At 41.4% G+C, this 27,731-nt stretch overlaps 1 protein-coding gene across 3 annotated transcripts; it reads left to right on the top strand.

The window, feature by feature from the left end:
* Positions 1–27,387, top strand: GLS2 (glutaminase 2). 3 transcript variants are annotated; one of them, XM_060764071.2, is made up of 18 exons: positions 1–295; positions 7,642–7,741; positions 9,815–9,936; positions 12,356–12,485; positions 13,748–13,827; positions 14,542–14,705; positions 17,174–17,232; positions 18,357–18,389; positions 19,010–19,068; positions 19,260–19,326; positions 19,477–19,527; positions 20,014–20,190; positions 21,086–21,217; positions 22,807–22,899; positions 23,461–23,522; positions 23,651–23,727; positions 25,518–25,581; positions 26,588–27,387. In XM_060764071.2, the coding sequence occupies exons 1-18, from the start codon at positions 126–128 to the stop codon at positions 26,742–26,744; spliced, it is 1,797 nt and encodes a 598-aa protein (XP_060620054.2). In that variant the 5' UTR covers positions 1–125; the 3' UTR covers positions 26,745–27,387. The 3 variants fall into 3 exon arrangements, with proteins under 3 accessions (XP_060620054.2, XP_067320016.1, XP_067320017.1); XM_067463915.1 differs by having other exon boundaries at positions 17,174–17,233; positions 18,361–18,389; XM_067463916.1 differs by lacking the exons at positions 1–295; positions 7,642–7,741; positions 9,815–9,936; ... (4 more) ...; positions 18,357–18,389; positions 19,010–19,068 and adding an exon at positions 19,070–19,114.
* The last annotated feature ends 344 nt before the right edge of the window (positions 27,388–27,731 follow it).

Genomic DNA, 27,731 nt, shown 5'->3' with positions numbered 1-27,731 from the left:
TTGGCGCGCCTTCTGTCTGCGCTGGGGAAGCCCTAGAGGTGCTGTGGTCTTAAAGGGCCAGGCGCGCCTTTTGCGCCCTGTCCTTCTCTTCCTGAGGCTTCGAAGAAGGAGCGCTTCCTGCAGCCATGCGCTCCATCAGAGCCGTGTCCAGGCTGTGGCAGCCTCGCCGGGGGACCCAGGACCAGTGGGGACAAGGAGCGGGGCTCCCCGGGGTCTCCTCCTGGACTCTGGGCAGAGAGGCGGTGGTGAATGGCCGGCACCATTTGCAGCAGCCACAGCAGCCCATGCCCGACCAGTAAGGGATGCACCACCCATGAGCCACCCTCTGTCGTGCTGTCATGCTGTCTACATACCTGATGTGTCATGCTATCTCCATATCTGATGCGTGTGTCTGCGTGTGTCTATGGGGACATCTACACTGGAGAATGGATGCACTTTGACACCACTTTACCTGCTTTGGTATCCTGGGAGAGTTGTAGTTTGGTGAGGCCCGGGCTCTCCTATGCAGAGAAGGCTAAAGACCTCCTAAAACTACAACTCCTGGGATTCCATAGCATTGTGCCATGATAATTAGAGTGGGGTCAAACGGAGGCCCCTTCTACACTGCCATATAATCAGGATTATCAAATCAGATAATCCACATTATTTGATTTGAACTAGATTATATGAGTCTACACTGTCATATAATCCGATTCAAATCACATAATCTGCATTTTATGGCAGTATAGAAGGGGCCTGCATTCATTATCCACTGTAGATGCAGCCTTGGATATTGAGAAGCCTAAAGAAGATACTGTTAGTGCTGATTTTACTTTCCTATGTCGATTTCTAACCTTTTCTTCCTGGTGGCGGTGGCTTTACATCCTGTGTGGTGAAGCCAAAACTGAAGAAGCCCTGCTTCAACACAACTACATTGTCCACATTGGAAAAAGGACAACCTGAGCCCCGGCAACCCAATCCAGAAAAGGGAGTATTTGGGGGAATCAGTGGGAGGTTTCGCTCCAATATTCCTTGATGTGGATGTTTGGGGACCTATCGCAGGGGGTTCTGTCACAATCCAAATGAATTGTGTAGTAAATCCCACTTGAGACCCTTTGCCACCACTCTACAGCAAATGGATTTCTTTCTATGGTGCAACCCATTGTTTGTATTAGTGAACTTTTCCTTAGGCCCTTCTACACTGCCATATAGTGGGTTTTTTTCGTGTCAGGAGTGACTTGAGAAACTGTAAGTCACTTCTGGTATGAGAGAATTGGCCATCTGCAAGGACGTTGCCCAGGGGACTCTCTGATGTTTTGGTATTTTATCATCCTTGTGGGAGGCTTCTCTCATGACTCCGCATGGGGAGCTGGAGCTGACAGAGGGAGCTCATCTGTGCTCTCCCCGGATTCAAACCTCTGACCTGTCAGTCTTCAGTCCTGCCAGCACAAGGGTCTAACCCACTGCGCCACCGAGGGCTCCAACACTGCCATATGAAGAGTGATGAGAGAGTGAAGAGAGAGGGGGCCAGGAGACAATTCCACCTTGTCTCCTGTGCTATGCTAATAATATAATATAATATATTGTATATACATATAACATTTATAATATTATAATGTAATGGAATATAATACAGGGTTAGTCAAAATTGAATGGCTTATTGGCCTATGCATTTTGACTAACCCTGTACTATTACTAATAATGATACTATAATTATATATTTATATTACATGTTCTGGTCCAACTTACCTGTCCGAACACATCTCCTCTTATGAAGCAGCTAGGGTGTTAAGATCATCTGGGGAGGCTCTGCTCTCAGTCCTGCCTGCATCACAAGTACGTTTGGTGGGGACGAGAGACAGGGCCTTCTCAATGATGGCCCCTCGGCTGTGGAACACCCTTCCTACAGATATTAGATCGGCCCCCTCCCTGTTGACATTTCGGAGGAAAGTGAAGACCTGGTTGTTCGAGCAGGCATTTGAAAAGACTGTGTAACGAACATAGGAATATGGAACAATTGGATGATGAGACCAGATTTTGATTTTAACTATGTGACGCTAATGAGATTTTTTAAAATGTATATTGACTGTTTATTATGCTATTGTTTAAGTAACTTTTAACTGTTTTATGATGTTTTTGAGCATTGAATTTTGCTATTATTAACTGCTCTGAGTCGCCCGAGGGCTGAGAAGAGCGGTATACAAATATAGTAAATAAATAAATAATAAATATAGTACAATACAGTAATATTTAATACTGATATTGTGCTATGCTAATAATATAATATATTGTATGCATATATATCTTGTAAGCCGCTCTGAGTCCCCTTCAGGGTGAGAAGAGCGACATATAAATGTCATAAATAAATAAATAAATAATCCAGATTATCTGCTTTGAACTGGATTATATGGCAGTATAGATTCATGTATACATGTAGAAAGGGCCCTAGTAGACCACAAGAAGAACAGTGTGATTTAGTAGCTTAAAAAGCCATTGTGATTCTAGTCTATATCAATAGGAATATAGTGTCTAGATCAGGAATGGGCAAACTTCGGCCCTCCTGGTGTTTTGGACTTCAACTCCCACAATTCCTAACAGCTGGCTGTTAGGAATTGTGGGAGTTGAAGTCCAAAAACCCTTGAGGGCCAAAGTTTGACCATGCCTGGTCTAGGCTAAGGGAAGTAAAAGTAAGGGACTTCTTTGGTCAGACCTTACTTGGAATACTGTCTCTAGTTCTGGGCAGCACAATTTAAGAAGGATTTTGAGCAGATGGAAGGGCAACCAAAATGATTCAAACAAGCCCTATGAGGAGCGGCTGAGAGGACTGAGCATGTTTAGCGTGGAGAAAAGATAACCGAGCGAGAACATTATAATCATGTTTAAATATTTGAAAGGATGTCACGTTGAGGATGGGGCAGACTTGGGGCCCTTTCACACAGTCATATAATCCAGAATATAAAAGCAGAATAACCCACAATATCTGCTTTGGATTATCTGCGTCCACAGTGCCAGATATTCCAGTTCAAAGCAGAAAATGTGGGATTTTATTCAGCTGTGTGGCAGGGGCCTTGTTTTCTGCTGCTCTGGAGACTATTAGGCACAGAGCAATGGATTCAAACTACAGAAAAAGTTACTTCTAAATTTTCTAACAGTAAGAGCTGCTTGGCAGTGGAATATGCTGCTACCTCAAAGGATGATGGTGTCTCCTTCTCTGGAGGTTTTTAAGCAGCGGCTGGATAGCCATCTGTCAGGAGTGCTTTGATTGTGCATTCCTGCATGGCAGAAGGGGATCAGACTGGATGGTCTCTTCTAACTCTATGATTGCATGAGATATTCTTATCATTCTGAAGGGAACTAGTAAGCCAGCAATACTGTGATGTGCTAGTAAATAAAACATCCATTATAATCTTGAATTATGACAGACATCAGAATTTGACCTGGGTATGTTTTCACAACATTAGAATTTTCCATTCTGTGCAGGAACAGAGAAGATAAGATGCCTGAGATTAAAACCTCCAGAGATGCGCATGAAGAGAGTCACTTTCTTGGCGGCTGATAGCTTTTGACATATTTTTAGAGTATGAGACATCTTAAAAAATGCTAAGCATCTCTCCAGTTATACTCGTCTAACTGGATATTACTGGTGCTATTCCCTTAAGAAATACTGGCTTCCATGGGTACATCCCCTTGATGGCAGGCTTGGTTCCAATTTTTTTAAAAAGGGATAAAAGAAAGAGAAACCCCTCAAGCTTTGGTGGTACTTTGCAGGTTAGGGTCCTTCCAGACATACCCTATATCCCAGGATCTGATCCCAGGTTTTCTGTTTATTCCAGATTATCTGACAGTGTGGACTCATATAATCCAGTTTAAAGCGGAAAACCTGGGATCAGATCCTGGGATATAGGGCCCCTTAGAGTTTGATAGTTTTGAACCTTTGGGAATAACACTTTTCTAAGGCAAGAAATGTCTGCTGTTCCTAGAGAAATGTTTCAATATTTAAGGAATATATATAAAAATATTAAGTTATTGTAGGAAAAAAATCTATTTACCAGATATTTTCAAAGAAAACTCCCAATTTTCCCAAAATTTAACAGAAAACTAATTTTTTTCATAGTCTCTGACTATTTGATATACCATATATTAATTTAGATTCCCAACTTTCTGATTTGGCAGATTCAGGACAGACAACAGGAAATGCAAGTATATATTTACATGAATATTGTTTTGTGGCAAGCTGTTTGTCTGTTCAAGGAATAGTTTTTGATCCAGATGCACATGATAACAATGGAGTGAGTTTTTCTCACTGATTGTTTCTAACCTTGCTTTTGTCCAAGTCAAAAATTATAATTCCAGGGCAAAAAAAAATCAATCACTGACTCCTCATCACATTTGTTGGACTTTCACTGAATTATCGTTTAGGTGATGCCCTCCAGCTATTTAGAGGTAAGGAGTCCATTTAAATCAGGCATGGGCAAACTTCGGCCCTCCAGGTGTTTTGACTTAAATTGTGGGAGTTGAAGTTCAAAACACCCGGAGAGCCGAAGTTTGCTCATGCCTGATTAAAATGGTCTGTTGTTCAGTAGTGTGGTCCGTCAGGCTTAGGAACTTGTATTTACATGCTTTCTTCTCCTTTGTACATCGACCCAAGGGTACAAGTCATCGAATATATAATTATGACTAAAGATATACGAGAGGAATGTATTCCTTGGGGCTGCATACAAAAGGCAAGATAACAGGTGATGTGCATGTGACTGACCATAATATCAGACACATGGCAATAGTGGTATGCCCAGATTCCTCTCCAAGTGAGTGGAGACTTTAAGTTAGTGAAAACTTAACTTTAAGTTAGTGAAAGCCAAGCAAATTTAGCAATGAGTTAGTGCTTTATTTATATTTTAGTGGTCTGGAATTATAGGTTTTTTTTTAATCTTGGGAAACCTGGATTAGTTTTGAGGAAAAGGCAAGAAATGCTGTTAGTTAGATATGCAAGATTCAGTTCTGGGTAATTCTCAGAGCTTGGAAAATATACGTAGCTTTTAAAGGCAAATGTGTCCTAGAACCTTTTGCTAAATGGTGGGGTATTTTGGACAGACAATAGGAAATGTAAGTGTGCATTTGCAAAGAGGCCACCAATTTGTAAAGATGGCACCCAGTTTGTAACGGTTTGTAAAGGAGCCACCACTTTGTAAGGACTTATTAAATTGATAACACAACTAATAGCTTGTAATGTTCATTTGGTCTTTCTTCAATGTGTAGCGTGGCTTAACTTGAAAGTATTTATAACAGAGACTTGGCTTTAGAAGAAACTGTAACAAGTTTATTGAAGTATAGAAGAGGCGTGATGGTTTCAATGTTTCTTAACTCTTAGAGGCACAATTCTTCAGAGGATACATTTCCTAACATTTCCTAAAACAACTCTTAAGTGGACTATTCCTTCCACTGAACAGGTTTCAAACTTATTTCCCTTCAAAATGTGTTTCTTTCTTTAACAGATTGCTTCAGGTACAAGCTTATTCTTTCCTTATGTTATTTCTGTTGCAGTAAAGATTCTTATTAGGGTTCTCTCCCCCTTTTGCTCATACACAGACTAATAATATAAATAAGTCAACTCGACCTATCTAAACTACACAGACTAAAAGCCAAAACCTTCCTGATTCTCAACACAGTAGAATCAGACTTTCCCTGTAGTTCTTAAACTACAGACTACCTTTCTGGTTCTCAACACACAACAGAACCAGCCTTCCCTGTAGTTCGCTGACTACAGATTAACTGTTTTAAAATGGCTGCCCTGCTAAGTGGCAGTTGGCTCCGCCCCTTTTCCCATGGCAACTCAGCTCAAAGTGAGCTAAGCTGGCTACCCCCCCCCCCAGGTATGCTAGTTTAAATACTTACCCTTTTAAACACCTATCTATAATTATACCTAACTGTAGATTAAAACTCACATTTCACCATAGCATTCATAACCTTAAACTAAGCAATTCTCTTCTACATAGTTTTTCTTTGTGATTGTCTACTCTGAAACTACTGTATAGTGTGGTACAGAGGAGAGAAAACAAATTGATTTGCAGTGAAGGCTCTCCATTTGTTGAAAAGTTGTGGTCAAAAAACTTTTGGAAAACTGAAGTTGGCAACCCTTGATCTAGGGGCCCTTTCACACAGCCCTATATCCCAGAATATCAAGGCAGAAAATCCCACAATATCCACTTTTAACTGGGTTATCTGAGTCCACACTCAGTTAACTCAGATAATGTGGGATTTTCTGGGATGTAGGGCTTTGTGGAAGGGCCCTAGGATTCTATATATAGAGACAGTAACAATCTAGATTGGAGCATGAGGGCAGAGTCAACCCTATCTCAGGGCCCTTCCACACAGCCGTATAACCCAGAACATCAAGGCAAATACTCCATAATATCTGCTTTGAACTGGATTATCTGAATCCACACTCCCATATAATACAAATCAATGTGGATTTCATACAGCTGTGTGAAAGGAGCCTCAGGCATCAAGTTTAAGTTATTATGAAAGGACAACAAATTGCTTAATGTGTCTAATTTATTATTTTATTATCAGGGAAAGCGAGAGTTTCTCGTGTGGGGTTTTCTGCTTAATGTGCCAGAATAACTTGACAAGCTTTGTGTACTATGCACATTAAGGGGGAAGAATAATAGAATCACAAAGTTGGAAGAGACTACAAGAACCATCCAATCCAACCCCTGTGCCATGCTGGAAAATACAATCAAAGCACCCCCGACAGATGGCCATCCAGCCTCTGCTTAAAAACCTCTAGAGAAAGAGACTCCACTATGCTCGGAGACAGCAATATATTCCACCACCAAAAAGTTCTTACCGTCAGGAAGTTCTTACCATCAATTTGTGTGTCTATTGGCATCTCTGTCTATGTCTCCTCAGGGCCAGCCCTAAATAAAGTGGAATGCCTGCAGTTTTATTTACAACTTTGCACACGTCTCAGTTATTCATCTCAAACCATGTATAAATATATGAGGAGAAATCATAGGGAGAATGGAGGGAGCTCCCTGCTGCCCTAGAGACTAGGACACAGAACAATGATTTCAAATTACAGGAAAGGAGATTCCATCTGAACATGAGGAAGAACTTCTTGACTCTGAGAGCTGTTCAGCAGTGGAACTCTCTGTCTCGGAGTGTGGTGGAGGCTCCTTCTTTGAAGGCTTTTAAGCAGAGCCTGGATGACCATCTGTCGGGGGTATTTTGAATGTGATTTTCCTTTTTCTTGGCAGGGAATTGAACTGGATGGCCCACCAGGTCTCTTCCAACTCGATAATTCTATGATTCTATTCCATGTTTTGAGGCAAACGTCAACATTTGGCAAAGTTTTTTTTCCCCCAGCTACTATTTCCATGAGGTGGAATTTTGGGAATGGTTGAAAGGGGAGAGGGAACCCAGTAAGTGTGAAATTATGCTGCTTGCAAGGGACATGTTTCCTGGCTCTTTCCATGGCAAAATGCTTTAGCTTGCTCTTTCAGTGTTTTCCACTTCTTTTCCTGGCCAATAGATACAGACTTCCTATCCAACCCTTTACTGTAAAACTCTTGAAGAGGTTGGCTGTACCTGCAAAGCAGTAGGAAAATGTTCTAAAAGAAGTGTTTTTGGATGCACTCCATCGTGACTCTCTTCTCTTCCTAGGGATCTGTCTGCAAACGGGATGCTGCCCCGTCTCAGTGACCTTCTGTTCTACACAGTCGCCGAGGGACAGGAGAGCATTTCTGTCCATAAATTCATCAGTGTAAGAACTGAACAGTCTTAATGAGTGAAGTGGGAAAGGTGGAATGGACTTGTTCACTTATGATTTATTCATTGGATCTATAGCCCGTCCTTCTGCCAGAATGGGGCTTGTAAATCCTTTTACTGTTTAGACAATGTTGGAAAACGATTAGTCTGATGTCAGATTTCTTTCTCTTGCAATAAATGATTTTAAAAAAAATAAATAACATAGCCAAATACTTTTTTAATGTCCTAAGAACTGGATTCATGTGGGGTTTCAAGGATTTATTAACATGCCCCTTTTCACGTGGAATTTTCTTGTACTTTTGAAAGGTGTTTTCCATCAAAATGGCCCAACTTGATAGCTGTTTACAGAACTTGATAGCTGTTTACAGAACTCTGCCCACATTAACTCTGCACCCACCCCAAAGAGTATAGTGAATGGGACCATCAAAGAACATGGGTATATTGCTCTTAACATCAACATATTTATCTTCCTCATAAAATATATGCAGATATAATCTATTAACATAAGAAATGGGGTTCTGTTGTTAAAGGCTTTTATGACCAGAATCATTGGGTAGCTGTGAGTTTTTCAGGCTGTACGATAATGTTCCAGAAGCATTCATAAAATCATAGAATCATAGAGTTGGAAGAGACCTCATGGGCCATCCAGTCCAACCCTCTGCCAAGAAGCAGGAATATTGCATTCAAAGCACCCCTGACAGATGGCCATCCAGCCTCTGTTTAAAAGCTTCCAAAGAAGGAGCCTCCACCACACTCCGGGGCAGAGAGTTCCTCTGCTGGTTCACTTATGATTGCCTACATCTGTGGCAGGCATCATCAGAGGTTGTGAGGTCTGTTGGAAATGAAGCAAGTGAGGTTTATTTATCTGTGGAATATCCAGGGTGAGAGAAAGAACTCTTGTTGGTTTGACAGACACACCAGCCTCCAACAAACAAGAGTTCTTTCTCCCACCCTGGACATTCCACAGATATAAAAACCCTAGTTTCCAACAGACCTCACTACCTCTGAGGATGCCTGCTATAGATGTGGATGAAACATCAGGAGAGAATGCTTCTGGCACATGGGCACATAGCCCAGAAAACTCACGGCAACCCAAATTGGGATCTGTTGCCATGTGCACAATACCACTCGTGAAATTATATGACTAATAAATCTAAAGCAGTACAACCCCTGTACCTATGGGACCCATAGCCACATTCCCCTAATTTGCATCCACTGTTTCCCTTATTTGCATATTTTAGAGGTCCTCCAAGTCACTCTACAGTGTGCTTCAGCTGGAAGTTTTGATGGAGTCACCCCGGAGGACCTAGCAAATTCCTTGAGAAGATAGCTCTCTAGGAATTTCCTAGACCTTTCAGGGCAACTATGTAGTAAATTCTGGCAGAAGTTCATGTCGACAGTGTTTCCTATTTCCACAGTAAGTTCAGAAATGTATCTTTTGTGTATATGCGGGTTGTAATGTATATAAGGTATAATGTATTGTCGAAGGCTTTCATGGCCGGAATCACTGGGTTGTTGTAGATTTTTTCGGGCTATATGGCCATGTTCTAGAGGCATTCTCTCCTGATGTTTCGCCTGCATCTATGGCAAGCATCCTCAGGGGTAGTGAGGTGGTATTATATTATATTATATAAGGTATTATATTCAGCTATTTTAGTGCTACATGAAAATCTTATTCCAATTGCTAGAAAATCACAAAGATGAAAACTGACACAAGATAACTTGTACATAAACACAGCTTTTAGAGTGCAAACATTAAGATATTTTGTCAGTTACTCAGGGCACATATTCCAGGTTGTCTTTAAAGTTTATTCACAGACATCACGTGATAAAGGCTTGGTACTTGATTCTTTTTTCCTATCAAATAAGAGTCATTTCATGACTGGTATGTTCCTATATGTCTGGGCATCAGGAGCTCACACAATGCCAGGATCTTACAAACAGTTTCAATGCACTCATGGCATATAATTTTATAGTACAAAAGCACCCTCTTATCCCACCTGTCCAACGCTGGGTGCTATAGCTCCATTGCCATGTGTTCATCCATGTCTTCCCCTTCTCAATTCAGGCTTTGCAAGGCACTGGCCTTTGGACCTCAGACCCCCGCCTCCGCGACTGCATGGATCTGATGTGGAAAGCAGCTCAGGACGCCAGCACTGGAGGGACTCTGAACAGGGAGCTTTTTCAGAGGTGTGAGTCACAGCTGGATGGATTGCACTGTTGCTATGGTTCAGACTTTGGCTGCAGGAATAGCAATTCTCCATTACTAGCAGCTTCAATCCTCCCACTGATCTTCTTCCCATTCCCTTCCCCTATTGCTCTTTCTCTCACCTCTCTTTTCTAACTGATTGTTTAATTCTTCCCACTTTGGTACTTGTTCAGCCTTTCTCTTTGCTTACTTCTCTTTTTTTTCTTACCAAGTTGAATGGCCTTCTCTCTCCGCTGTGCTTTCTCAATCCCCATTCTGTTCTATAGGGAGGACAAAATGAAGTCTGTCTTCTAATATTAAAATATCCTTCCTTTCCCAAATGTTTAGCATTGCAGTAACTGAAAACTCCACCTGAGTATTTAGAAAGAGTTTAGACATCCAAAGAAAAAGGAGCAGGCAAGGAAGCCAAGGGAATGCAGACACAGCAGGTGTAAGAGTGAACTATTTTTGGTGTATCATTCTCTGCAGTGCTATAAATTTAGGGACTGAAGAAAATTTCTCCCATCCCTGTAGCTATGCTCCTATTTGGGATATCTGTCTGCTAGTGACTGCAGGCAGATGTAAATTATTGTAACTGAAACCAGGGCTCCCTGGTGGCCCAGCGGGTTGAACCGCTGAGCTGCTGAACTTGCTGACAGAAAGGTTGGCGGTTCAAATCCGGGGAGCGGAGTAAGCTCCCACTGTTAGCCCCAGCTTCTACCAACCTAGCAGTTCGAAAACATGCAAATGTGAGTAGATCAATAGGTACTGCTTTGGTGGGAAGGTAACAGCATTCCATGCAGTCATGCTGGCCCCATGACCTTGGGGGCATCTATGGACCACACTGGCTCTCCAGCTTACAAAAAGGAGATGAGCACCACACTCCAGAGTTGGACACGCCTATACTTAATGTCAAGGGAAACCTTTACCTTTACCTAACTAAAATTACTTCATCCTTTCAAAGATGCATGTGCTGAGATTCTGTACTATGTAAGCCAAATTTATGGTCTTGAACTATGTTGGAGATTGAAACAAAGAAGCACTCATCCTCTGTTCTTGTTATAGACATTAATATTTGAAGGCAAAGCCAGCCTCCCATCTCCATGATCAATCCCATGGCACTTGTATTCTTTTAAACATTTTTCTCTCCTACTGATAACAGGTTTTTTACTGGGGGCTCAGACAACATCATCTTCCACTTATAATCTTCCCACATTTTCTCATTTCTTATTCTATCTACTTTTTGATGAAAAAAAATCAATTCCTACCTTCACATGAACATGCCAGCACTCTCCCCTATGGCATCTAGTTCATCTTGACCATATTCTTAGTCATGCAGCTCTAACCTATCTTCGAGACCGCATCTCTTTCTATGAACCGGCATGGGCTTTGAGATCGACAGAGGAGGTTCTTCTCTCAGTCCTACCACCATCTCAAGCGTGGTTGGTGGGAACGAAAGAAAGGACCTTCTCTGTGGTAGGTCCCTCTGAAATACCCTTCCAGAAGATATTAAGTTAGCCCCCACTCTTGATCCTTCCGATCCAGCTTAAAAACATGGATTTTAAGCAGGTTTTTATCATTGAGTAGGCTAAAATGGGCCCATATGAGGTTGACACTTCAGAACGTTAGTTGTGAATCGAAGGCATCTGATAAAGGTTTTAACTACAGATGGTCTGCGTTTTAAACTGAGTTTTTATTTTATGTATTGATAAGGGTTGTTTTTATAACTTTCATGTGATATTATCTTTATACTAACGTACTGTCAATGTTATATACTATACTTGTAAGGGTATACCTGTATACCCTGCGTGCCTTTTGGGAGATGATGGCAGGATATAAATAAAGATGATGATGATGATTACTATTATTATTATTATTATTATTATTATTATCATCATCATCTTATGTGTCTATTCAGTAGTAGCAAATATTTAATTATTATCAATGCTTTTACCTTCAGAAATGTAAAAGAAAACCCTCAAAATTGGGGAACATTTCTAGCTTATTTTTCTTTTGGGGTGAGGAATATACTTACTATTGTATTCCAGACTTCACTAGCAATAATTTATTGTAAAAGAAGACTTGTCTGGCGTTTTCTTTTAGCTCTGAAGTTTACTTATGAGGAAGTTAGTTAGAAGTTACATAAGAATTATCTGTCAGAAGAACAGAGGGAGATAGAGTCAGAGATAAACCAACTACTTTTTTAAAAAACTGGAAGCAAGCTTGCTTCCTCTTTCACAGATTTTCAGACTTTGAGAAAGTGCAACTTATATTGGCATTGCTAAGCTGATCTAGTAAAGGTAGTTGGCTTTCAGGGCAAAGACATTTGACGATTGTTCAAAGTGGACAATGCTAATGAGAGTTCAGATAGGCCTTCAATATTTTTTTTTATATTGACACATTAATGCTTTCTGTCCTCAGGTGTGTGAGCAGCAATATTGTCCTATTGACCCAGGCTTTTAGGAGGAAATTTGTCATCCCTGACTTTCAGGAATTCATCTCTCATGTGGAGCAGATTTTTGAGAAGACCAAAGGGCTCCAGGATGGCAAGGTAGACACAAAAAAGAAAAAAAAGGAGCAAGCAATGTCTCTAGATGTTAAGTAATAGCAAGTCAGTCCTCACAACTCTCAGAAGGAACCAGAGAGATAAGAGAGGAGGAGGGTGGGCATCCTGCTTGGCTTTGCTTTTCATTGGAATGAGGTGGCTATCCAAGGTGGAAACAGCAGTAGGAATATGTAAGCTTTGAGGCCAGCACTATTCAAGTTGTAGGTCTTGTTGGGCAATTAGGGTTATTAACAAAAAACCCTCCTCATAAATATATAGCAGAGAAACTTATTAGCAGCAGTGTGACCCAGCAGTAGTAGCCCAAAGTGATAAAAAGAACAAAAACACACAGACCAATGTTATCTCTTCCATACGAGGCTTTTCTTTGTAGTAAAATTATATAGTTGCAGTATTTACAATAACAAGGTTTCTACAACACAAATAAAGTCCTATATACTTCCTTCTTTGCTTCCTTGCTGGGCTTCTTCCTCATGCAGATAAACGGCTTCACTCTCACAGAGCCTCCTCTCACAACAAACTTATACTGGAGCTTCTCGCAGTAGCTTTTTACACATAGCAGCCTTTATGCACAAGGCCTTTAACTTGGGGCTTCTTTCACCAAAAATTCTCACACCAGGCCTTCTCATAGACTGAGGCCTACCTCACAGACAGAAACCTTTCTCCCACAGAGGCGATTTCTCACACAGTGTGATTTCTCTCACACATAGCCTTCTCATATGAGGCCTTCCTCATACTTCAACTTCTCTCATACAGAGGTTTCCCTCACACTCCTCAGGATGACACTAGCTTTGGCCCACTGACTCTGAACAGGCTTCAGCCTACTAACTCTTTCAGTGCTTGACTCGCATTTTTGTAATAAAAAATACCTTGTTAGATTTTAATATTTCTGACAGGTCCCTTGACTCATGCTGGTCTCCAAACAATTAGCTGCAGGTCCATAGAGAATTTTCAGGAAAGAAAGAAACAACGGCCAATATATAGTACTGGTCAATAGGGATGCTGGAGGGAAAAAATGCTGGTTCTCACAGCAGATAGATAAAGAACATTCTTTCACAAAAAAATGTGATTATGAAGAAAGTTCCCTTTAAAACATCTTGTAACTGGAGAAAGGGGAAGTGCCAAATAATATGAACGTTGTTGGGAATGATGAGTCAAGGGAAGCTGCCTATGTGTCCATCAGCTAGGCATATTTACTTGAGGTGAGACTAGTGAACATCTGCCTTGCTAATTGATTTTTTTCTTTCTAGGTGGCAAATTACATCCCACAGCTGGCCAAATGTAATCCAGACATCTGGGGTGTTTCACTTTGCACAGTAGATGGACAACGGTGAGTGGAAAGACTCAACATTGCAGGCTGAGAAGCAGTGCCACATCTCTCCCTGCTGGGTGCATGGCATTCATGCAGTGGGGGCAACTGCCTTCTGTAGAAAGCTAATGTGTTTGTGGAGCTAGGTGGCTGGGATCATTGCACCCTGCAGGCCAGAGAGGGCCTGGGAACCAGGTAAGACCTAAGCATCCAAGCCTGCAATGTTGGGGTTACAAGTGACAGACAGTTGTGTATATTGTCGCACCCCCAGATGAAGGCAGGACAATCTACGTGCCAGGTGGTGTCATCTACCCTTTGCCTTAATAGATTGGAGGTAGTGTCACACAGGCATGTATCTAGTGGAACTGTTTCATACTTGGGATTTGAAGGACTGCACCTCAGGGCCCTTCCAGATAGGCCCTGTATCCCAGGATATGATCCCAGGTTTTCTGCTTATATGAGTCCGCACTGCCAGATAATCGGGGATAAACAGAAAACCTGGGATCAAATCCTGGGATATAGGGCCTGTCTGGCAGGGCCTGAAGTGGCAGAACCAATGCTCTATATACAGAAGGTCTTGTTATCAATTCCTGGCATCTCCAAGGCGTTGGAAAGTTCCTGCTCATTGAATTGTGGATAACAACTAAGGCAGCTTTCTCTTTTCATTTGTAACATGCTTTAGTTTAAAACATTAAGTGACAAGAGCAATCCTCCTCTTCCTCCTCTATTCTCCAGGCATTCCATGGGCCACACCAAGACCCCCTTCTGCTTGCAGTCGTGTGTGAAACCCCTGAAATATGCAATTGCTGTTAACGAACTGGGTACCAAACCAGTGCATCAGTATGTGGGCAAAGAACCCAGTGGGCGGCGCTACGACACACTCTCTCTCAATGAGGAAGGTGAGAGGCAATGACTCCAGAGGACAAGGAATTGGGAAAGGGAATTACGATCACCAAGAAGCCGCTTGGTGTGTTTGTACATAGGAGACCAATGGTGGAATCCAGCCATGATGTTCTCAAAGTGCTTTTGAGCAAGCCACTCTCCTCCAGGATTTGTTTCCCATAGATAAGCCATCATCTATTCTAAAGAAAAACATATAAAATCAGCTCTATATATTATGGGTTCTACATCCATGCATGCAACCCACCGCTGCTCTAAAATATTCAGAAAAAAATAAAAAGCAAACTTTGATTTTGCTGCAAACGAAGCATTATACTGATGTATAGCCAAGGCACATCATGCTGTAGTCTTCCACCATTTCATAGGTCCCAAGGCCGTCTCTGGCACTTGCTTGAGTTGTTCACAACATTATATAAACGATACGATTTTACCATGCCATGGAACCCCTGTGGCGCAATGGGTTAAAACCTTGTGCTAGTAGAACTGCTGACCGAAAGGTCGGTGGTTCAAATCCTGGAAGCGGGGTGAGCTCTCGTCTGTCAGCTCCAGCTTTTCATGTGGGGGCATGAGAGAAGCCTTCTATAGGATGGTAAAACATCCAGGCATCCCCTGGGCAACATCCTTGCAGACAGCCAATTCTCTCACACCAGAAGCGACTCGCAGTTTCTCAAATCGCTCCTGACACACACAAAAAAACCCATGCCATTGTATTTAACCAGCCTTGAGTATCCATAGAGTCTGGTATCTGCAGTAGGTCCTGGAAATAAACCAGATTATGATGATGATAAAATTATTTCTTATGTGCCACTCCTCACAGCTTGAGATAGAGCTCAACATAGTTAAAAATATCATAAAACATTCAGTAAAATATATAGATATATTAAAATACACAGAACAAAAATTAAAGTGCAGTGACACAGGACATGATGAAAAGATCCTCTGGGTGATGGTTGCCAGTCGGGTTCTAGCTTGCTGCAGTAGCTGCCCCCCAGAGGACCTCAGTGCTTTAAGGGGCAGATTATATGGGAGAAGACGATCCTATAAGTAACCTGGACACAAATCATGTAGGGCTTTAAAGGTCAAAACCAACACTTAATATTTTGCCCAGAAACTAACTGGCAACCAGTGGAGTGACTTTAGTATGGCTGTGATATGTTGACTCCTGGATATTACTGAAACTAGTCTGGCTGCCATTTTTTCTATTTACTAGCATTTCCGAACTTGGAACAGAAGTTGTCCAGTGTAAAGCTCATTGCAGAAGTCCAGCCCTGAGGTCACCAATGCCTGCACTACCATCTTTAGGTCCTCTAGAAAGGGGTTTTGCCGCCATATAATCTGAAGCTGATAGTAAGCTGGTAGATACTGAGGGCCAACTGCAGGTCAAATTGATACTTTTCTTAGTGACTGTAGGCTACAACTACCTAGCGATTGTAGGCTACAACTACCTGTCAAGCCCACATTCAACTGGTTGTCGTGAGATGAACAAGGACTTCCCAGGGTTATGACAGTGTAAAGCAGCACTCTCTGGACTACTCTTTTTGGCCAGTGTTTTTAAAAGATGACTTGCTTCTTCTGAAACATCCCCCTGTGAGTGGTAATGCACCTTTTTGGACAGGCTGTTTAATATAAAATACCTTATTTTCCAACAATAGAAAGTAGTCTTCCAGCCATTTGTGGATGAGCTGTTTTGGGTGGGTTTTCAGCATTTTGGGGAGTCTCTGCAGGTTCCGGCATATTTTCTGGAAGGAAACTCATCTCCAAGCCAATCCCAATTACCCAGCACAGCATTAAACACACTGTGCATTGAAAGATATTATAAAAATGATTTTGCCTTTTCTCTCTTTAAATATGGCTACCATCCTCCAAATAACTACAGTACTTCCTTCCTTTTGCCCTCATTGTTATCCCCATTATATTTAGTGAGGGGAGGCCTTTGCTTGAACCTTGACTGAAATCTCAGGTGAATGGTGCTTTGTGAGTTACAGCAGACCTTGGCACTCCCAGCCTGTAATTTGTGTCACCCACACCCTCATCCCACTTAAAGCAAGCTTTACCAAATGTAATGTAGACCCTCCCCTAGGGAGATATGGAACTCCTTGCTGACTCATCTTGCCTTCATTTTTATGCATGTTTGATCATGTTGGGGCCTCCTTGATCCTTTATCCACTAATCCTTTTTTTCTGTAGGGGCAGAGTTTGGAAAGTTTGTACACTGAGTTAATAGCAATTTCTGGGTGGTAACATGAACATGCAAGACGGCTAGCCTCAGTTGTTACAGAACATTGTGATCCCAACACCACTTCAGTTAAAGTCAGTAATGTGGGGCTGGTCTCAAATATGCTTAGAGGCAATGCACATGTCTCATAATTATAATAGATGCTAACTGTTTCCCTGCATTGTAAACCTAGGTAGGTTTCTGGTTTTGCCATGACACTAATGGTGGATTTCTGTTTTGTTTTGGCATCAAGGGATTCCATATAACCCCATGGTGAATGCAGGGGCCATTGTCATCAGTTCTCTCATTAAGGTAAGGCACCACAGGTCTCCGCTTGAAAGATAGAATAAGATAGAATTCTTTGACGCCACTGAACTTGGGCTAGGCAGAGTACACTTATGGAGCAACCAGAGTGTGTTCTTTGAAGCCTGCATTGGAAGGCTAAGTAGGCTCTGCCTTTGTTCTTGGAGTCCTATTACTTCCTCATCATGGGCATTTTTTTCAGAATCAATACTGGGGCTACAGCCAAGTAGAAAATATATAATATCTCTCCACTGTAATTTCCACCATTCCTCACCATTGGCTTGGGGTGATGGGAGTTACAGTTTGATAGTATCTGAAGGACTACAGGACTCTCAGCAATAGGTTACAGTAAGAAGATCAACTTTGGCATTTCCCTCTAGCAAGCAGAATTTCACAGCTAAGGACTATAATATTTATGGGCCTCCGTCACATTAGTGGCAGCTTACAGTTAGTGGGCTGCAACTGAAAGAGAAGCACTGGACTGCTCATGTAGGGCCTTCCTTCTTCACTAGAATCATGGCCAAGATTGTAGGACTTGGAGCTTCTTCTGGGATCTCTCTGCGTCAGAGAGAAAGATTCAATCAGATCCGTATCTCTGCTCAGATCCAAGCCATTTCTCATCCATCTTCAGATCTTTAAAGATTACAGATTTCAGACCAGTTCTGGTTGTTATGAGGATTTATGGTTGCTTGTGTTCATTTGATAGTCATGACAACCTTGGGTCCTCTTGGCCTCCTAAAAATATCCACCCCTCCTTGTGTCATTTGATAGAGTCCCTGTGGCTGACTTTAATAGTAGGAGGCCCTATTGGCACAATGGGTTAAACCTTGTGCCAGCAGGACTGCTGACCGAAAGGTCAGTGGTTCAAATCTGGGGAGCGGGGTGAGCTTCCATTTGTCGGCTCCAGGTTCTCATGCAGGGACATGAGAGACGCCTCCCACAGGAAGGTAAAACATCCGGGCATTCCCTGGGCAATGTCCTTGCAGATGGCCAATTCTCTCACACCAGAAGCAACTTGCAGTTCCTCAAGTTGCTTATGAAAAGAAAAACAAAAAACTTTAGTAGGTGTTGGCCAAAGGAACACAGGTTGTTTATCTACAACCCTAGAGTGTCTTTTCTCTTCTTTCTTTCAGATGGGCTGCAACAAAGCTGAGAAATTTGACTATGTGAGTGTGAACATCACCTTTAACTGTTGAAAAGTTTCATTTCATGTTTTCTCAGCCCAGGGCCTGGTGTGAGTCAGACCCAATTCATTGACAAAAATTGGCTGATCAGTTCTGTAGTTCAGATTCAGCTTGTGCTCTCAGAACTGCTTAAAGGAGTTATCGTTGAAGGGTGAGAAACTCATAGAGCACCAGGGTGTGTTTTCAAACATCATTTGCTCTCAACTAAATTGCAAAGAGACAAGCAATGTTCCTGAATGACCTAATTCAGATTTGACTTGAGGCAGTTGTCTGACATCTCTCTCTAACATTACAACTCAAAAAAATTGCCCAGGAGACCTCATCTACCAACTAGAACCTTATTATTATTAATTATTATTATTATTATTATTATTATTATTATTATTACTGAATACCAATAATATCTGAGAACTAGGATTTTATATATAATGTCAGCATTTGTTGTAGTAGTAGTAGCATATAATGCATAAGACAGTATTTTACAGTGAGAAAGTTTAAACCTCAGTTGTATCTATTTAATCAGATGGAAGAGGGAATAATGAATGACCCATTAAGACTGAATTGTGCATATATTTGGAAGATCTATTTTGTTCCTCTTTTAGGTAGTGGATTACTTGAAGAAACTGGCAGGAAATGAGTATGTTGGATTCTGCAATACCACGTAAGGCCACTTTGGAGATGAGTGAGCAATGTTGCTTCCACAAGAGGTGCTCATCATGCTTGTTTCACCTGAAGTGTTTGCTTGGGACTTGTGAATGTAATTAATGCAGCATGATGATTGAGTAATCCTTTTACAATTGTAGTCAGCCAGTGTCTGAAGGGAGACAAAGACATGTAAACATCTCTTTGTAGGTTTCAGTCAGAGAAAGAAACAGGAGACCGAAATTATGCCATTGGATATTACCTGAAAGAAAAAAAGGTAACAAAGGAGGAGGAGATGGGAGGAATGAACAAGAGACAAGAATCCAGGATAAAGTGCAACTTGATGGGTGTTGCAATTTGGGATGGGATGTATTATTATTCTCAATGTCTAATGCAGTTCTCCTCTTCTTTCATCTGTACACTAAAGTGTTTTCCACGAGAGGTAGACATGATGGCAGCCCTTGACTTGTACTTCCAGGTAAATTGAGTTTGGCATCATATTCTCTGTTTGGACAACTGAACCCAGAAGAAAAATCAATATTAGGAAGATTAAGAGCTCTCTTTCCAGTTGACTTGTAGCTTCCATGCCAGTGGAACAGCTTATTCCTAAATGAGTTGAGTGCCTGAATGGCTCCTTTAGAGTTTGGATTAAAACCCAGAGTGGATTTGCTGCTCTTCTGATTTTGTTTTGCCATCAACTGACACTGGTGAAATATCTGCATTAAATTCTCTATCAGTGAAAGTATCCCATCTGGAAAACTAGAATATGGGAATTTCGGCCTTTTATATGCTATTTCAGAAGACTCTGATACCTCATGAGCCCTGCAATTACAACTTCAAGCAAAAGCCAGGGATCATGGCTGAGTCTTACTCATAGTTCTGGCTTCTGAGTCTCAGGTTGCTGCTGTTAGAATATAATTGTTAAATCTTTTCTTACTTTCTTCCATTGCCCCACTCCATCCAGTTGTGTTCTGTGGAAGCGACCTGTGAGTCCGGTAGTGTCATGGCAGCCACACTGGCCAACGGTGGGATCTGTCCTATCACAGGGGAGTATGTCCTGAGTGATGAAGCTGTCCGCAACACCCTCAGCCTCATGCACTCATGTGGCATGTACGACTTTTCAGGGCAGTTTGCCTTCCATGTGAGTTTCCACTGTACTTTTGGTCCCAAACCATTCCCTTATGTTCTGAGAAAATGTCTAGGATGGCAAGATAGTGGTCAGACTGTCATGATGTGAATACTGTTATTTCATCGCTTAATAGTCACAGCCCCCCCCCTTTGGGGGGGGGGGTTCCCTTTCATTGCATAATAGTCCCACTCTTGATTCACTCACCTGCACCTGGGTGAGAGAATCAAGGGTGCAACTCAGTAAGTGAAGCTTTACCGACCTGTATGGCTGTCCCTCAAAGGACATGATGAAAAAAGCCCCTTTGAAGGAGCAGCCACATGGGTGGGTGATGCTTCAAAAGGAACACCTGCACGGCTGCCCACTCAAAAGGCCTTTTTTACCACGTAAGAGTTGCCACTGCATAATACTTGCACTCCCTTTTTTAAAGGGGAAAGTGGGGAGAGTGCGACTATTATGAGGTAAAATACTGTAATCAGTTAAAACTCACACCTTGACAAGTTTAGGCATTTTTAGTTCTATACCTTATGTATGCATTTTCATTTATGAGCCTGTAATCCAATGTACAGCCCATATATATGATTTAGCCATAATATAGTGTGTTCCGAGTATGCACAGATGTATAAACAAATGATGCTGTTATTTCTTTCAGGACTCAGATAAATTTACAACAGTTAAAACATAGCTAAACATTCAGAGTTTAATATGTAATTAAACAATCAAAAAATTAAAACCTTTAAAAACACGATCCCCTAACCCTCCCTTTTTCCCAGCCGGAAAATAAAATAAAAAGTCTTACAATAATTGGAAATCAGAGGCCAGTGACTTCCAATTGCAATTTTTAGCAAGCTAATTACACCCTGTGGCAATTACCTGGGCTATATTAAGGCCTTCCTTTCTTCATCTTCAGGTGGGCCTTCCTGCCAAGTCTGCAGTCTCTGGGGCCATTCTGCTGGTGGTGCCCAATGTCATGGGTGTGATGTGTCTCTCACCTCCTCTGGATAAAGGTGGCAACAGCACACGAGGGATTGGATTTTGTCAGGTAAGTTTCCTAGGGCCATAAATCCATAAAGCAGCCATCCCAAGAGCCAGTGAGAACAACAGCAAAGACAAGTGGCATTTACGGATTGTTTTGTGCCATAAATATTACACAAAACGGTATATACAACTAATTCCACAACTGTGGTCAGAACCTACAACAATACTAAAACAACATATATGAACCTAAAACTATTCCCACTTATGCCTTATAAGTTTACTAAGGTCTAAGGCAATGGTTCTCAACCTGTGGGTCCCCAGATGTTTTGGCCTTCAACTCCCAGAAATCCTAATAGCTGGTAAACTGGCTGGGAATTCTGGGAGTTGTAGGCCAAAACACCTGACCCACAAGTTGAGAACCGCTGGTCTAAGAAGATGTTAAAGGATCAACATCATAGGCCACAGGGACTGTCTTTGTTAATGTGGAAGAAATTGCACACGGCCAAAAGGTCATCTCTATTTTTTAATGGGGTTTTGAACAATGTTGAAAGGTCCATCTTTTGGGGTGCACCAGAAAATGGCAGTCCAGTTATTGTTGAGGTCCAGAGATGTAGTTTTGCCCACTCTTGATTTCTAGAGAGGTCAGTAAACATTTGGAAGAAAGAACATGGGGATACATATGATATCTGCCTGTTTCTGATTCATCTCCAATCCCTTTATCTTAAGGGGAGAATATTTTGGTACGGGATTCTGTTACATGTATACATGAAATATGCTTGTTATGGTTACCCTGGTTGATTCCATCCAGAGTGCTCATGGAGCAATCAAGTCAAAAAACACTCTATAGCTATGCCTTCTCTTCCTTACTAAGGAGTATTGAACTTGTTAGGGAAAAAGTGGTAAAATACAAGAAGGTTACATGTTGAAGGTGATAACATCTAGATAGAACAATAAAATTCTGTGGACAAAACAAAGCAGAATAAATATAGTTAATGAAGTAGATGTATTTCTAGGCATTACTTCTTTTATTTTAAACATGGTACCTGAGGCAGAAATAACATGGAAAGAACTGGGTTCTTGTACCATAAAAATCAAAGATCAACTGTTTCAGTAAATGATGTATTGACAATCTGGCTATGTGAAATGAAACAACCAGGTCAGGTAAGTAAATAAACAAAAACATATTGGAACACTTTTTTCCAAAATACATCCAGGCATTTTTTTTTATCAGTTTTCACTTTTTTCTTATGGATTCCATTTTGATGACTAAATATTCAGAGCTGTTTCTTTGGGGGTTTTTTTAACATACTGGAGGGAGCTGGTAAGGGAAGCTTATTTCTGTCCCACTTTTTAAATCAAAGTTTTGCTGTTCATAAGTGCTCAGTAGGGGATTCTGGAGGCAGGGCCCATTTGTCTTTCCCATCATCATCAGGAAGACACAGCAGCAATAGCATAAACTAGAGTAGAATCTCTGTTTCCCGCTCAAGCTTTTATGTTTAATTCTATTTTACTTGTTCTTTGTTCTACGCATATGAAGCTTGCTGTGTTTAATACTTGGGAAGTGTTACGTGTTTATGTTACGGACCCCTATTTTCCTCCATGCTGCTGTACTTTCTCACTCAGCCCATTGTGCTTTGATTCTGAATTTCCCAGGAGCTGGTATCACTCTTCAACTTCCACAACTATGACAATTTGCAGCACTGTACTCGCAAAATGGACCCACGCCGTGAAGGAGATGAAGTGAGGGTAAGCAGAGACGAGAACTGACACTACTGAAAGACGCTTAGGAGATTTGAGTTGAGAAGAGATATGAACAAAAGAAACATTTAGAGTGGAATAAAAATGAAGAAAACTGCTATTGGTAAAATAATTTAAGGTTGCAGATCCTGCTTTCAGTGGACTGTTGGCAAAATCTATTGGACTAGATCAGTGTTTCACAACCTGGGGGTCGGCACCTGGGGGGGGGGGGAATCACAAGGGGGGGGGTCACCAAAGATAATTAGAAAACACATGTTTTTGATGGTTTTAGGAACTCCTTTGGCAGAGAAGGCTAACTATCTCTCTGCCCGTTCTTGTCTTGCTTTTTTGGAAATCCTCCCACCCAAAGCCCTCTTCCTGTTGTGATTTCCTGGCCTCTCAGCTGGCTTCTCAACCAAGGGGAGGGCTGTTTCTGAGACTACAAGTGGGGAGGGGAGAACAGGCACGCTCAGTGCATGGCTGTGTAGTGTGCATGCATGGGTGAGGGAGAGCGTGTGAGGCTGGAGGGAGGCTTGCGTGCTTATTCATACCTTGTTTTGTATCTTTCAGAACAAGACTGTTGTAAACTTGCTCTTTGCTGCCTACAGTGGAGATCTCTCTGCCCTTCGGAGGTGTGTGCCTGCTAGCTCAGCAGAAATTTGTGAGGAGATGTCTTAAAAGTTTCACCCATGCATTGATCTCAATGTAACTGAAATCATCCTGCATCCTATTTGACTCCTTCTCCTTGGCTTCTCTCCAGATTTGCTCTGTCAGCCATGAACATGGAGCAGAAAGACTATGATTCCCGCACAGCTCTACATGTAGCTGCAGCCGAAGGTATGCTGAGAACACAAATACGTCACAATTCCCATATACTTGCTCCAGGGTTTCATCTGTATATTTAGGCCTGCAGAGCTCTGGTACTTATTAAATCTTCTTAGCTTCACTGTACATCTCTGTTATCCATATGCACTGTGGAAGGGTCTCCGGTGTGGTAATGATTTTATGGGAGTAGTATTATAACTCTGTTTTAACATGCCATCCATTCAGTGTTTCTCTGATCATTACGTCCAGTGTGCCCTTCGAGACAGGAAGATAACACAGAAGCCTGTGTGGGGCAGCCAGGGTTCAGTGTCACTGTGGACCCTTAGGCAAGTTACATTCTCAAAGCCCTGAAAGAAGATAATGACAAACACCCTCCACTAGAAATCTTGCTAAGAACATCCTATGATAGGGCTACCATAAATCAAAAACAACTTGAAGATACAGAATAACACCTGGGGCAAAAGTTTTATGCACAAAGCCAGTGAGAATGGCAAGTCAAAGGTGGGAGGCATCCAGTAAAGAAACAGAAGGCTGTTGACAGGGACAGAAATTGCTTCCAGTAGAGCTGGGGTACTCAAAGCAGAAAACTTGCAAAATGTTTGAATCCAAATCAGTTTAAACTTTAAAAGACTTTCTTTCCCCATAACTACATATGTAGTATAACACAATTTTAATCCAAAAGACATTGATTTTGTTTGATGGCAGGTGGGAATCCCAGGCAGTGATTTTTCACTGTCAGAGTTCCCAAATAAGGAAATCCAAATGTATGGCAGCCATTGAACTATATAACTAAACAATCACACTTTTTAACTTTTCCACCCATGGGAGAAAAGTGGGATATAAATAAATAAATAACATTGGAATAAAATCCAGTAATTATAAGTTTGAGTAGAGCTCAAGTGTGTTGATCTCTAGCAACATGATATTTAATTATTTGTTCAATTTATATATCCTGCCTTTCTTCTGGATTTTAACGCAAGGAGGCTTACTAAAATCAAATTTTAAACACAGTTAAAATCATGACATTAAAATGTTAAAAAACCGATAAAATCAACAAAAAGAACACAAGTTAAACAATAAAGCACCCTCCCATAAGAAGCCTCCCATAATTACTCATTAGAAGCCTGCTTAAACAGAGAAGTCTTTGCCTGAGTTCTGAAATAGGCTCCTATGTCCCAGTATTTGGAGACATGTGCTCTAGAATTTAGGTTACAGTCTACACTGCCTTCTGTCCAGGTAATTGACCACTGCTGCGTGTGCGGTACTTACTCTGATCTCTGCTTTAAGAACTCCATGGTCAAGGATGCATAGGATGGTCTCTATGACAGCAGTTCCCAAACGTTTTTTATCATGGAATCCTTCAGAAGACATTTCTTTTCTGTGTAAACCTAATCTGTCCATGGTTTTTACTAAGCATTGTGAACCCACAAAGCTCTTCCTTCTTTCATCTATTATTTTGCTGAAGTATTTTGTTTTATGTAGTACAGCATCTGCAAAATGTGGCCCTCCAGCTGTTTGGGCCTCCAACTCTCAAAATTTCTGACCATAGCACAACCTGGCTAGGGCTTCTGGGAGTTGCAGGTCAAAATAGCTGGAGGGCCAGAATTTGAGGATGCCTGATGTAGTAGTTTTTGAAATTAAGAGAAAACAACTTCCGTTGGCAAGTAGGTGTTTGAAGATAATCCACACACCCTTTCCTTCATACACCGCTGCTCTCTGATATAGTGTGCATCACTTTTGTTTTTGGGAGGAATTTGAAATAGTCTTTTGCATGCTTTCTAATTGTGCGATTTTCCCCCTAGGGCATCTAGAGGTCGTGAAGTTTCTGGTGGAGGCCTGCAGAGTCAATCCCTTTGTCAAAGACAGGTGAGGACTGACAAGTTGAAGCTGCCTGCCAGTTCCTACATTTTCACAACTGTTCCGAGACATAATCACAGAACAAGAAAAGCTTAGACCTGCTTTTTACCTAGGTCAGTGATTCCCAACCTTTGGGCCCCTGTTGTTTTGGACTTCAACTCCCAGAAATCCCAGCCAGTTTACCAGGTGTTAGGAACTGTGGGAACTGAAGTCCAACACACCTGGAAGCCCAAAGGTTGGGAACAACTTATGTAGATCCAGGAGCCATTTTCCCACCTGGAACCACAATGCACCACCAGAATTTCGTGGCAGCAGTAATAAAAGCATGTTCATTTAAAATCAAGAGACACAGGAAATTTCTGTCAAAGTATATAGGACGATGTGGATTTTTTCTGTCAATAAGTTTAAACAATGGCAAATAGTCAAAAAGAGGCCTCATTTGCCCATCTCTAGTTTAGACCATGCTTGCACACCCCACAACCCATCAAGAACTTAATAAGTCATTTTGGCTGCCTGACTACAGGTACAAGACCAAGAAAAGTGACCCCAGTGTGACAGGTGGGCTGTGTCTGACTTTGTATATTACCTGTTGTGCAAGACCAGTTCTAGACAAATATGTGTGATTCCCTCTGCAAGACATGCAGCAGTGGCCTGTGTTGCTTTCAAGATGAAAAGTGTACACATGTACATGAATGTGTTTGTGGCCTGGATCAGAGAAAGACTAGGGCAGTTCCTACTCCTCTCCTGGAGATGCCAAGTATTGTCATTGTTAGATGGGTGATCCATATGTTGTTCTATCCCAACGTTTGCTTTAAGACTAGGATGACTATACTGATCAGATTTGCCCCTTTAGCTAAGAGAGTTTTAACTGACCCCACTCCTTGAAAAAGTACTCTCCAATTTTCTAGGGATCCTTAGAGTGAAGATCCTCCCACTATAGTATATGCATCCCTGAATCACCTTAGTCTCTCTTTCCTCAGCCAATCGCCATCTTCCCAATGTGCCTTCTTTGCAGGTGGGGAAACATCGCCTTGGATGATGCTATCCAATTTAATCATTTGGAGGTGGTGAAACTGCTCAAGGATTACCAGGACACATACATCCTGGGAACCAGACAAGCTGAAGAAGCAGCTGAAGATCTCTCCAAAGAGAATTTAGAAAGTATGGTATGAGATTGGTCTGCAGATGCAAGTAAGCGCTGCTGCCTAGGCTGCATGCATTTAAGGGCCAAGACAGAGGAGAGAAGATGTCTATATGGTTTTCTTTTTCTTTCAATGCTGGCACACAAAAACAAACAAACAAACAAACAAACAAGTGGCACCATACTGAGGTCTTTGACTTTTTCCCTTACATCAGGTGTTGGAGGAAGGCAAAGTAGATTTGTGGGATTTGTTATAGATCCCTATGACCAAAAAATATTCAGCAACTGCAACAACATGAGTTATTCCATTCTAAATTTTACTACTAAAATAAAAAAGTGGGATAACTAGGAGTGGATATTTATGTGGAAAGAATATAGGCTGTTTTAGTACTTTAGACAGATTTATGGGCTAAATATTCTTGCATTTTGTGTATTTTGTAGAAGATTCCAGTTGGTGGAACTTGAATTTTTAGTTAAAGAACCAAGCACCACCACTGATCTTGCACTTTTTAAACTTTCCTATGTTATTTTTTCCATGGAAGCTCTCCCTTTTCTTGACACGTAACGCATAGCTATTTGACTCATTTGAGAACATATACGAATCTGGTCCTCTTGGAAGACTTTTCAACTGCTCCTGAAAAAATATAATAAAATTTCACTAGATATTCTCTGAATATGCTTTCTGAATAAGGTTGCACAATTTCTTTAACCTTTAAAAAAAACTTACATTCAGTATATAATTGTCAGTGCAATTAAATGGTAGTGCTTCAAAACACCAAGTACTGAAAAATGCACATTAGGGGTTGCACTTGTGCATCTCTCCTAATTTTGCTAGATTGCATCTCCCTCCATCCCTCCCCATTGGCTACAGCTGCTGGATGTGGTCATCTAACAACATATGGAAATCAGCATGGAATCCAACTCCTTATAGACAACTGAACTGATTCACTTCAAGCAATTCCAAAACAATTGGTCTAAGTGTCACCTATAAAGCAAAAGTAGAAAGTTTTGCCCTAAC

Source organism: Anolis sagrei, chromosome 2, assembly GCF_037176765.1.
Source record: "Anolis sagrei isolate rAnoSag1 chromosome 2, rAnoSag1.mat, whole genome shotgun sequence".
Classification (NCBI taxonomy): Eukaryota; Metazoa; Chordata; class Lepidosauria; order Squamata; family Dactyloidae; genus Anolis; species Anolis sagrei.
This window is presented reverse-complemented; position numbering and strand designations above follow the sequence as displayed.

Excerpts from the sequence above, each read along its gene's own strand:
- GLS2 (XM_060764071.2), top strand. The coding sequence starts at position 126 with ATGCGCTCCATCAGAGCCGTGTCCAGGCTGTGGCAGCCTCGCCGGGGG. Across the intron at positions 7,742-9,814 it reads CTGTCCATAAATTCATCAGT|GCTTTGCAAGGCACTGGCCT; the intron begins GTAAGAACTGAA and ends TTCTCAATTCAG. Across the intron at positions 17,233-18,356 it reads TCATCAGTTCTCTCATTAAG|ATGGGCTGCAACAAAGCTGA; the intron begins GTAAGGCACCAC and ends TCTTTCTTTCAG.